Raw genomic sequence first — 12151 nt, 5'->3', positions numbered from 1 at the left:
GGGCATCGCTCTTCTGTACTGGGCGCTCCCGTTGAGGGCGTCATCCCTCTTTGTGGGGTGCCCCCGTGTACGGGGCATCCCTCTTCTCTGCAGGGTGTTTCCATGTGTGGGGCATCCCTCTTCTGTGCGGGGTGCCCCCGTGTGCGGGGCATCCCTCCACTCTGCAGGGCATCCCTCCTCTGTGCGGGGGTGCCCCTGTGCTCCCAGGGATGAGGTGTTTTCAGTAACTGACCCCACATCTCTCCACCCATCTACTCCAAAATTAGAAACATTCTTGCAGCAAACAAAAACTATTATTGAAGTAAAAACACTTCTCTTTCAGAATGTGAAATGTAAGGACAAGCCAGGGAAAGTCTTCGGAGGAAGGGCAGTACTCACGCACCTCTCTTTCTGTGGGGGTGGGAGACGCCACCCCGGCTGGAGAGGCGCCCTTCCCGCGATGAGTAGTTTAGTTTTCTGTATTTCCTAGATTTTTGTAAATGAACGTTAATTGTTAGCAGTAATCATGGAGATACCTTTTAATACATGTGGGTGTTGTGTGTGTTTTTGTTTTTAGGACGATAACGATGTTTATATTCTGACCAAAGTGTCAGACATTTTACACTCAATATTCAGTAGCTACAAGGAAAAGGTGTTGCCATGGTTTGAACAGCTGCTCCCGTTAATTGTCAACCTAATTGTAAGTGTTACCTCTCTTTGACAGTTATTTTAGATAGTTGACCGGGAATTATTTCAGTACAGCACCTGAAAACACACTTTCAGGTTAAAATGGACCTTCAAATCCTAGAGAGTTTCCATGATTTTATCAAGTTTATTGCATTGCCCTTGACCTTTTCTCGTTTCATACATGCTTAAAGTTTGCTAATTAGGTTTTCTATAGTTCAGTTAAATCAGAATGCATTCCGAAGATATACAAATGGTTTTCATTATTTCAGGTTTTCTGTGCCCTGCTGAGTCAACAACATAAGTACTTTTTTTCAGTGGATCCTAGAGGACTCCTTTAAAGTCCTTGTTACAGCCAGCCAGCAATCACAGATTCTGGATTCAGTTTTTAAAATACGCATGAAAGGCAACCAATAGGAATGTGTCTTGCTTTGGCTTTTAATCTTGTATTTAGTAGGGCAGCACCTTTTTTTAAATTTAGGCACATATGATTTCACCTGTTGAGTGAATGTATAAATTTAAGATCTTCATAACTTTCATTGTTTTTTAAATACAGCATTATGATGGTCTTTTTTATGCAGTAAATATACATACATTGCTGCTACTGTTGGTTCTTTTGATATATGGTGATGTCAGATTGTGAGATATTTAGAAAATCATACAAAGTCTTTTAAACCTGTACTTCATTAAATCTGTGTTGTAATTTGAGGAGTCACAACAAGTGACTATTACTGTGTTTTCCTTGTGTCTGGAATATCCATGGAAGCTTGTCGCTTGCATGAAAGCCTGTAGTGACGTTCTTCATGTACTCCAGTACTCGAAGCTTAAAAGATCATCTCTTTTATAGTGTCCACATAGACCGTGGCCAGACAGACAATGGGGACTGTGCATCTTTGATGATGTCATAGAACACTGTAGTCCAGCCTCTTTTAAATACGCAGAATATTTCTTAAGGCCGATGCTCCAGTACGTGTGTGACAGCAGCCCCGAAGTGAGGCAGGCGGCTGCGTACGGCCTGGGGGTCATGGCGCAGTACGGTGGAGAGAACTACCGCCCTTTCTGTGCAGGTACTTCCTTCTCGCCCCCGCGGCCCTCTTCACGCGCTCTCATTCTTCCGCATCCCCAAACATGATCTCGCTGTTCCCGTTGTATTCTTCTTCCCGTTTGCAGACCTCTCACCAATAACGCATACAAACTGACCATCTGTATTTTCCTAGAAATGGAAATGAATTCCAAATGGAATCAGAGCCTCTCCACCCCATCCTCTCGAGTAGTTTGTTTGGGCTTGGGAGGCACACCCCAGCTGCCTGGGACTTGCACAACACATGGGGCCCCGTAAAGTTCACGCAGGAGTACAGCTGGAGGCTTTGAAAAGCTTGAAGCACCCTGAGGTGATCGGGAATTGAGTGTGGAGTCTGCTGACCTCTTGGGCTCCCCGTTAGTAGAGCACGTGGTGCTCCCGCCCGCACTGGGGCAGCCCTCCTTTCCTTCTTAGGTCTGGCTCTGCAGACAAGAAGACAAAACATGCTGGACACTTGAATAAATCTTCACTATAGTCGATAACTGGGCCCAAGATAAGAAGTATTATATGAAAAATACTTGCTTTGCATGAAAATGTGAAGTTTTAAAAACCTGACCTTTCTGCAATTGATTATTTTAGAAGCACTTCCACTGCTGGTAAGAGTTATTCAGGCTGCCGATTCTAAGACCAAAGAAAATGTCAATGCCACAGAGAACTGCATCTCCGCAGTGGGGAAGATTATGAAGTTCAAACCGGACTGCGTGAACGTGGAAGAAGTCCTGCCTCACTGGCTGTCTTGGCTTCCACTACATGAGGATAAAGAAGAAGCTGTTCAGACTTTCAGTTATCTGTGTGACCTGATCGAGAGGTAAGAAAAAGGACAGATAGACCTCATTTCCGTCTTTAAACAGTGTTCCCGGTGTGTAGCCCCTGACATGTATGGGTTTCTAGTAGTGTTGTCTGTAAAACCATGTCACAGGTAACGCTGCCTCACAATTAGATCTAGTTTGACTTGTTCTTTATGGGTTTAAATTCAACAGATGAGGCATTATAGAACATAATGTTTTAAGAAGATTCCCTTTTGGGGTGCTTGCATGGCTCAGTAGGTTAAACATCCAACTCTTTTTTTTTTTTTTAATGCTCATAGGGGTGCCTGGGTGGCTTAGTTGGTTAAGTGTTCAGCTTCCACTTAGGGCATGATCTCACAGTTCAGGAGTTCAAGCCCCATGTCAGTTCTGTGCTGACAGCTCAGAGCCTGGAGCCTACTTTGGATTCTGTGTCTCCTCCTCTGTCTTTCCTCCCCCATTCGCGCTCTGCACCCTCTCTCTCTCTCTTAACATTTTAATGTTTTAACCTATTTGTGAGAGAGCGTGCACATGCAAGCATTGGAGGGGCAGAGAGAGAATCCAAAGCAGGCTCTGTGCTGTTAGCACAATGCCTGATATGGGGCTCGAATTCACGAACCATGAGAATATGACCTGAGCCAAAGTCGGATGCTCAGCTGACTGAGCCACCCAGGAGCCCCAGGCATCTGACTCTTGATCTCAGGTACAATCCCCTCTGAGGGTCCTGAATTTGAGTTCCACATTGGGCTCTGCACTTGGCATCGGAGTCTACTTAAAAAAGTTTCCCTTTTAATATTATCACCCACCTCATTTATCTTTTGTTCATTTGGTTTTAGACTTTTTTTAAATCTCCGCTTAACAGAAATAAAATTGATATACATCATGTATTAGTATAATGAGAGCAAAGTATGTCGTTAGTACCATTGTTGGACCCTTAAACTTTCTGGTATAAAAATGATTCAAGAATCAGTGGTAAAGGAAAGTATTCCAGTCAGATAAGGAAGATGCGGCCCTGGGCTCTGGCATTACTAATGCCGTTTTGTGGCCATGGGGATATCTAAGAATTGCAACAACCTGGAGGCTAGAGAAGCTGTCAAATCAAAGGCATGTTCTATGGTGTCTGTTTTTCTACGTCCAGGTTCTTCTAAATATTACCAGATAGATTGAGGCTCTGTCACTGTTAATTATTTCTTTTATTCATGAATGACTCCAAGGGTTGCAACCACTCCTCTCCTGAAATTTGTAGAAATAGGCCAGTGAGCATATTCTTCATGCCTGTTTAAGTTCTGAGTTCACAGAGATGTATTTGAGTGTTCCCACTGAGAATGGCCGTTAAGGGAGGGCCAGCCCTGGTGGAGACCATGCACTCCTTACCTAGTCCGGCCTTTGAAGGGACTGCTTCTCCATCATGCTGTTTGATCATCTCTCTTGGAAAGGACGGTTGTCAAATTCTCTTAATGATGTCAAATTCTCTTAATGATGAAGACTGGAATTCCAGTTAGAGTCATTATTAGGTTTCTTTTCATTAAACTTGCCTGAAGTTTACTTCCTGGCTTACTCTTTTCCTTTTTAATTTTTTAAAAATATTTATTTAAGGAGGGGGCGCCGAGAGAGGGGGAGACACGGAATCTGAAGCAGGCTCCAGGCTCCCAGCTATCAGCACAGAGCCTGACACGGGACTCAAACTCACAAACTGTGAGATTGTGACCTGAGCCAAAGTCAGATGCTCAACTGACAGATCCACCCAGGTGGCCCCTGGCTTACTCTCAAAATGCCCATAAATCCTTTTGAACTTCAGATTTATTTGGAAACTATTTTGCCATATATAAATAAAATTATGTTAAGAAACTACTATTCTTAGGGACGCCTGGGTGGCTCAGTCCCTTAAGTGTCCAGCTTTCAGCTCGGGTCATGGTCTCTTGTGTGAGTTTAAGCCCCGCATCCAGCTTCCTGGAGCATCCTGGAGCCTGCTTCAGATTCTGGGTCTCCCTCTTTCTGCACCCTTCCCCCCCCACTCACATTCTGTCTCTCTCTGTTTCAAAAATAAACATTAAAAAGAAGAAACAACTGCTATTCTTAGTGATAGCTTTTTTTTTAATAAGTCACAAATTATTTACAAAGCCCTTAAAACTAACCTGAGAGATGAGCCACGTATTTTTTCTTAATTTACATGGGAAGACACTGGAGAGCTAATACATAAAATTAGCTGGTTTTCCTCCCACTGAATATGATTTTAATGAATGCATAATCATTTTATAAAGACCCTATAGCAAAGTTCCATATGGGGGGAAGGATATAGGAAAGTAGGAATGCTTGAGTGATTTTTTTTCCCTTAATTTTTATTTATAATGGCTTTCTTCTCTTTGGTCAGTAATCACCCGATCGTTCTTGGCCCCAACAATACCAATCTGCCCAAAATATTCAGTATAATTGCAGAAGGAGAAATGCATGAGGCAATTAAACATGAAGATCCTTGTGCCAAGCGTCTGGCTAATGTAGTTCGCCAAGTACAGGTAAGCTGTTGTGCTTCAACTAGAGAAGGGGAAGTAAAACAGTTTCTTGGGGAGTGTGTGTTTTGTTTTCTGTTTTACAAGAAAAAAACAGTACACAATGAGCTAAGGAAATTTCATTTTTATATTCTTTTGTCTCCAGGCTTCCGATTATATGTTTTCATTTTTTATTAGTGTTAACACATTTGTCTTACGTTGGAGACACTGTTAACCTTCCAGTGGTGCTTAGCGCACACTCATATAGAAGGGTTTTTTGCATTGTCTGTGAAGAAAAACAGATGAGATTTTACTAGTAAATAAGCTGTCAGCTACCAAAGCTTTTTAAGTGATTTGTGCTCCCTGTATCTTTGTGTTGTTTACTTGATCGTGTCCTCTACCTAATAATATAGCTTTCTCAGGTTAGACTGGATGACGGAAACCGTGTAAATGAAAAGAACTTTAAAGAAATGAACAGATTTCTTGCTCTTAGATGACACTCCTCAAAACTACCTCGACAGGAAGTATTTGGCATTATTACAGTCTACCTAGTGATGATTAGTAAGATTAGTAAAATACTTCCAAATGACCGTTTCACTGAATCTAAACCTCCACAATTGTTCTTTCCTAGACTTCTGGAGGACTGTGGACTGAGTGCATAGCACAGCTCAGTCCCGAGCAGCAGGCCGCCATCCAGGAGCTCCTGAACTCTGCCTGAAGGGCCTTAGTACCACCACCAGAAAAGTAACTCCAAATAAACGTTTACCCTTTTGTTTAGGTTTCTTTGTTTTGTTTTTGAGCAAAAGAGAACGGTAGAGTCGTGTTGTGTAGGCCATTCTTCTGCAAAGCCACAACAGCAGGAAGAGAAGCACTGGGTTTCAGAATGGTTGTTGGAAAGGATTTCTGTGGTACCACTGAAGAGGTTCCCTGTAGGCCCTACAGTAGCACTGAAGAGTATTTTTCTGTCAGTATAAGCCACCCATGTGAAGGTGAAAGGGAAGTAAATTTTTTCTCATTAGACACAAGGAAATCTAAGACAAAACAGCTTTAAGATCAGTTATTCAGCATAGATATGTATTAAAACAATTTGCTATACACCTAGTGTTCTATTAATCGGAGTGTGAGTCTCCTGGTAGGGTAGAAAGAAGCCTTCTGCCCAACAAACTAGTAAATCTAAAATTAAAAGAAAAAAAAACCTGAAGACAAAAACAAGCATGAAGATGTCATATTTGATGTCACTTTCGGTTCTTTCCCAAAAGGCTTATGCAGTGACTCAATCTGGAAAGCTTTCCAGCTTCCAGCCCTGGAATGTGAAGTGTCGTTGGCATGTCTGGCAGTAGTGTCTCATTCACTCCTCAATAAACAACATTGAAATACAAAAGAGATCTGTGTAAAAATTCAGTACTGTCTGGCTTTGATTCATTTAATGTTTTTAATATAAGAATAAGCTAATATTTTTTTAGAGTAGCAACTATGTCTTTGAATGTTTTCTTTTCCCCCTAATATTTTCCTTGTGCAGTTCAAACGTAAAAGCATTTAGTTTTTACCACCCTCCACTTTAAGCTAAATTCTATACCTATTCCTTCACGATTGGTATCCCTTTAAAGTTTGCAAATTTCAACCAATAGTTTTTTAAAACTAGTGTTGTTCTGGTAGATAAAAAAAAAAGATCTGGCTAAGTATTTTCACCGCAAATTGTAATTGATACGGAGCCACATAGAACTTTCAGACTTTTAATTTTATGATAAATATGCCTAAAATTATTTGGTTTGATAAATTCAGTAAAATGTGTGACATTTTTTTTCTTTGTGTGTTAACCTCCTAGCAGTAAATGACTTGCTGTTGTTTCTTGACATAATTTTTCTAAGGGATCCTAATAGATTTCTGTTGAAACTTCAGTGTTAACATTTTTATAGTTTGTACTAAATTTAACCGTGATATAAAAATGAATTTTATGCATAGATCAGAATTTAAAATTAAAGATTTTTTTCTTTAAGTGATTTGCATTACTTTATTAAAGTAAGATCTTAAATGGAATAGAAAGAATGCATTAAAATTAAGATGGTTCATTTGGTAGCAAATATCCTGCAAATATATTTTCAGTTTTCAGCACATTGTTGGCCCAGAAGCTTCAGTATCCTGCAGAGCCGCATTGAATGACGTCACCAGCACAATCACTGCTTTCCGTGGGTACCCACTGGACTGTTTTGTACCGTGTGTGGGGTAATCCCCGGAACTACTTCATACCCTGTATTCCTGTTGGAGTAAAATGTGTCATGACAACTCCTTTGTGCTTTCTTATGTACAATAGAGTTTGGAAGGTCGAATCCTATACCGATTTCCAATTGCAGTTTTGCTGTTGTTTTTAATTTAAATTATTACACTTAAAACATGTTAAAAATGTGGCACGCTTGCCTAAGTCGACTTGGAAGTGTGATCAGAAGATGGCTGCCTGGCTTTGGAGAATCCAGTGTCTGCAAAGCTCTGTGCCACACACTTTCGGGTAAGACTCATAGCTTCTGGTTTAAACACTAATGGGAAAGTCAGAAGATGGACAAGTGAAGAGTCAATAAGATCAGAAAGAAGTAAATGAGTGTAATCCAACTTTGGGCTAGAAATAGAGGAACAAGTAACCGAAACTGAACTGCGTTCATCGGGGCAAGGTTGGTACTAAAGCCTGTTACTGTCCATTGACCCGGAGATCCAGGGCTCATAACTAATTGTTCTTTGGGCTTATTGGGGGACACATTTTTAATACCTCATTTTATCTACACAAGATGAAAATTCATGTTTTTTCCTTTTGTACTGAATTTAGTTGCCTAGTGGCCTTGAGTGTCAGCCAGGAATGACATATTTAAGAACCCAAGCTATTTCTGGAGGAAAATCATGTGTGTGGCTCTTATCGTTTGCTGGGTATTTTGTAACAAAGGATTAAGTTATCTGCACAAGTGTTAGAAATTTGTAGCAAAACTAATTTGGAGTATTTTTTTAATGCTGTAAATTTAAAGAAAAGTAAATTGTCTTAAAGCTAATTGGACATTTCTGTAATGGGAGGCAGCTTTATCATAACTCTGGAGCTGTAGTTTGCCGAACAGAATCATCAGTAAATACATATACAAATAAACATTCTTGATGCACCTGGTCTCATAGTATATAAGGGGGGGGTGCATATTAATAGTGGTGTGAGCATTATATTTTTATTATGGAATTTTAAGCATTTTGAAAGCCCCTAGGGGCTAGCTAAATGTTTTATGTAGTATGGCTTCATTCTGCCTACACATATTGGATAAAACAATTTTTTGCTTTCATCTTGTCTCATAGAAATCACTTTGCTCCTATTCCTCTTTGCCTCAAAGGAGTGATGGCCAAAACTTGCTGTCTTGGATTTCCCTAGCTCCAAACCTAGGAGTGCCGCTGATTGAGAAGAGTGTAAACCAACTGCAAGGAGTAGGCTGGGCTTTTTATTTCCAACACTTGAACTTCTAAAGCAGAGGGGCAGGGGTCACTCAAACCATTCTGGACTAGACTTGGTTACCCCCCACCCCTTTTTACACAGACCTTTAGTCCTGATAGTCATTGACTAGATGGTACAGATTATATTGTTTCTATGAATGGATAAATCCCAACACTTTGAAGATAAATTACAGCTCAATTGTTAACTTTCTAAAAAATGAATCCAGAAGCAGTGCAATATGTATGGTTTTTATACAAAACATCCCCAAAATGTCTTAATTCTAGTTAAGGCAGGTGAGTGATTCTGAAATGCGTTTCTTGGTGATTCTGGATCTTTCATTGTTTCTTCCATCTGTAAGTTTCTGTCCTCTTGACTGTCATTCAGATTGTGATGGAAATCAAGACTGGTGCTGTTGGCTCTGGATCAGCAATTAGTTCCCCTGTGTCTCTGGAAACGTGACGGATGGGTAGAAAATGTCAGTTTTCCATTGCGGCCTGAGCACACCCTGTGTCTTCAGGCATGCCTGGAAAGATCATGCTGTTGAGTGATGAAAACCAGGGGTCGGCAACCTTCCTAAAGGACAATAAATATTTTAGGCTTTGCAGGCCACAGGGTCTTTGTTAAAACAACTTAGCTGCCACTCGAGAGCCACAGCAGCCACAGGCGATCCCAAACGAGGCTGTGTTTGTGTCTCATTAATCTACAAAATAAGCTGTCTGTGGTTTGCTGACCCCTGATTGGAACCACTGGCCGGGTTCCAAAGTCTCACTGTCACAGGTATTGACACTTCAGTCACTTTCTCAAAAGTGGAATAATCGTGCACACTTTTGGCTGCAGCTACTTACTAGTCTGGGCCGTCCTGGAGCTCCTGCATTTCTCTGCCTCAGAATTCTATTGTAAAACAGTTCATCCACAGGGTCCGCCACGCAGGCTGGGTGTGAGCCCAAGGCGTTACAGGTACACCAGAAGCGCCTGGGACAGTGCCCACCTGTGCGGGTTTGCTATTTGAGTACACGCCTGAAGAGAGAATTCAGTTTGGACAGTATCTGCTTTTACAGCTAGTTCTGTATGCATTTACTCTGTAGAAAATGGAAGCACTACTTCCCAACAAGAATGCCGTCACTTTTAGTTAAGCTGTGTAACAAAAACTGATGGGCTTCCGTGCAAGTGCTGAGTAAAACGCGGTCTGCCTTCAGGTAGGGGGTACTTTATTACATAACAAGGGGAAGTAGAGGGAAGAAAGGAAGAAAGAACTAGCATATTCAGTGGTGCAAATAGGGTGTGCTAACAGCAGCCTGAAACTGCCCACTCCTGGTCACAGAAACACCCCCGAGCTGCAGCTCTGTGCCCGGCCTTGCTGGCATGGTGAGCTTGTGCTAGGTTGTGTCACAGATGGCCCAGAGTGCCGGAGGGTGAAGGAGCCAGACGCAGAAGCCTGTTGAGTCTCCAGACAGTCTCCCACAGCCGACCACAGCTCCTGTCCGCACTGTGAGGAGCATTGCCAGTAAACAATTCAATTGATCATGGAAAAACTGTGCCCAGTGATTTGTAGCCCATTTAGGAACCTGTTCCCAGCCCTCGCTGCAGCTAACTTGTTTCATGATTTGTAGAAAGCTAATCGGGCAGGTGACCATTTTCTTGTCTTTCTGTCCCTGCTGTACATGGCTGCCCCTTACCACTTAATGTCACATTCCCAGATTTTCTCAGACTCCTTTCAGCCTCAGCTGACCCATCTTACATAGTTTTAAGATTTGGCCTTTATAATAAAGACCCTTTGACTGCAAATAGTGGGAAAATACAGGATTATCATCATACTGCACTTTGTGCTTTAAAAATATTTAACGTTTCTGGGGCATCTAGGTGGCTTAGTTGCATCCAATCCCTCAGTTCACAAGTTTGTGCGCCATGTTGGGCTCTGTGCTGACAGCTGGGAGCCTTGGGCCTGCGTTGGAATCTGTGTCTCCCTCTCTGCTCTTCCTCTGCTTGCACTGTCTCCCAAAAATAAGCATTAGTTTTTTAAATAAAAATACTTAAAGTTTATTAAAAGGGCACCTAAGAGACTCAGCTGAGCTTCCTTCTGACTCTCCGTTGTATCTCGGGTCATGATTTCATGAGTCTGAACCCTGCATGGGTCAGTGCAGAGCCTGCTCAGGATTCTCGATGTGCGCCCTCCCCCCTTTTGAAAGAAAAGCATGACCTGTCAATTTTTAGTGTTCTTGAATTGAGTCTCAAGGGGAAAAGTTACCACAACTATAAAAGATCACTATGACCTAAGACCAAGAACTCCCATTGTGGCTGGTGTTTAAAGAGAGTAAAAATACAAAATAGCAATACTAATAGGGAGACATAAAAATGGATTGAAATTCTAATTGTTTCTTCAGAGAAAATAGCTCTCCTGGATAGCAGTCGGGAAGGACTCAGGCACAATGAAGTTTGCCTTTGAAGATACTAAGATACTTAAAAAAAAAAAAAAAAAAAAACCTTTTATTTTGGGAGAAAGCAAGCAGAGGAAGGCAGAGAAGAGAGAGGGAGAGAGTATCCCAAGCAGGCTCCAAGCTGTCTGCCCCAGAGCCGGACGTGAGGCTCAATCTCATGACCATGTGATCACGAGTTGGGTCCTTAACTGGCAGCCACCCAGTTACCCCCATGAAGACACTAAGCAGGGTGCTTTCTGATTCGCAATAGAGGTCGCCCCTTCCCTCCCGGAATGGAAGCCTCCAGATCTCTGCCACCAGAGACGGAGAGTGGGAGTTGCTGCAACAGCCTTCAGGGATCCCACTCCAAAGCTCCTTGCTTCCCCAGATGGCCTGCGCAGTCCCAGTGCGGAGGCCAGCTCAGACCAGTCATTTCCAGAGGCATGCGAGGCCAGGGGCCAGCCAGCAAGGCCTGCTTCCACCCCTCCATCCGACTTGTCCACGCTCCCCTGCCTCCCCTGCCTCCCCGCAGCCCCAGCACCATTCCCTCCTGGGAAGGGAGCCCTGGACCCGAGGGCTTCTGCAGTTTTGAACACCACTCAGACCTGCAGGTAAGATGCTGTCTCCCTCCATTCCTTCTCCGTCCACGTTGTTGTACTAGATCATTTGCTTCTTGCCTGGGCCTGTTTTCGTTGCAAACATCCCAACCTGGCCTTTATCTGAGCGAACTAGAATACATGACCTTGTTTCCAAATTGTTCCTCGTAGATGCTTGAAAGACATCTCATTTGTGTGCGGTGGAGAGTGCTGGTGACAGTTCAATGGAGTGATGTAACCAAAGTGTTTATGTGGTTCAGGGTAGCGACACCTACGCCCAGGCCCTGGAGACCAGCCGCCAATTAAGCAAATATTCCAAAACCAACCAAGATTGGAAAACCTGATGATCTGAGCTTTCTGCTTCAGAAACACGTGAACGTTTTGCTGGAAATATTTTATTTATGAAAAGTTCCTTGACATGTTTTCCGAAGCAGATGGCAGTGGATAAGTAAAGAATGGGTAGATAACACTGTTGGCTTTTTTTTTTTTTTAATTCTCTTCCTTAGTTGCTATATGGGTATTTTGAGAAGAGGTTCAAATTCTGTGGAGTCTTAATTTTTTTTTTTAATTATTTTAACGTTTGCACAAAGGGTTACCTGTACCTGGTTCAAAATTCAAGATTTATTTTAAAAATTATTCAGGGAAAAGTCTCTTTTCCCTCTCGTGCCTTAG

At 42.3% G+C, this 12151-nt stretch overlaps 1 protein-coding gene across 2 annotated transcripts in view; it reads left to right on the top strand.

Moving 5' to 3' along the window:
• Positions 1-8152, top strand: part of IPO5 (importin 5) — a 60274-nt gene extending 52122 nt beyond the window's left edge. The window contains exons 23-28 of one of the 2 annotated variants that reach the window (XM_029936514.1): positions 557-679; positions 1511-1730; positions 2324-2552; positions 4901-5042; positions 5647-5759; positions 7119-8152. In XM_029936514.1, coding sequence (XP_029792374.1) covers positions 557-679; positions 1511-1730; positions 2324-2552; positions 4901-5042; positions 5647-5733 — 801 coding nt within the window. In that variant the 3' untranslated portion in view covers positions 5734-5759; positions 7119-8152. Of the gene's footprint in view, positions 1-556; positions 680-1510; positions 1731-2323; positions 2553-4900; positions 5043-5646; positions 6237-7118 lie in introns of those variants that run through there. The other variant, XM_029936513.1, reaches the window with a different exon arrangement.
• The last annotated feature ends 3999 nt before the right edge of the window (positions 8153-12151 follow it).

This window comes from Suricata suricatta, chromosome 4 (assembly GCF_006229205.1).
Source record: "Suricata suricatta isolate VVHF042 chromosome 4, meerkat_22Aug2017_6uvM2_HiC, whole genome shotgun sequence".
NCBI classification, from domain to species: Eukaryota; Metazoa; Chordata; class Mammalia; order Carnivora; family Herpestidae; genus Suricata; species Suricata suricatta.
This window is presented reverse-complemented; position numbering and strand designations above follow the sequence as displayed.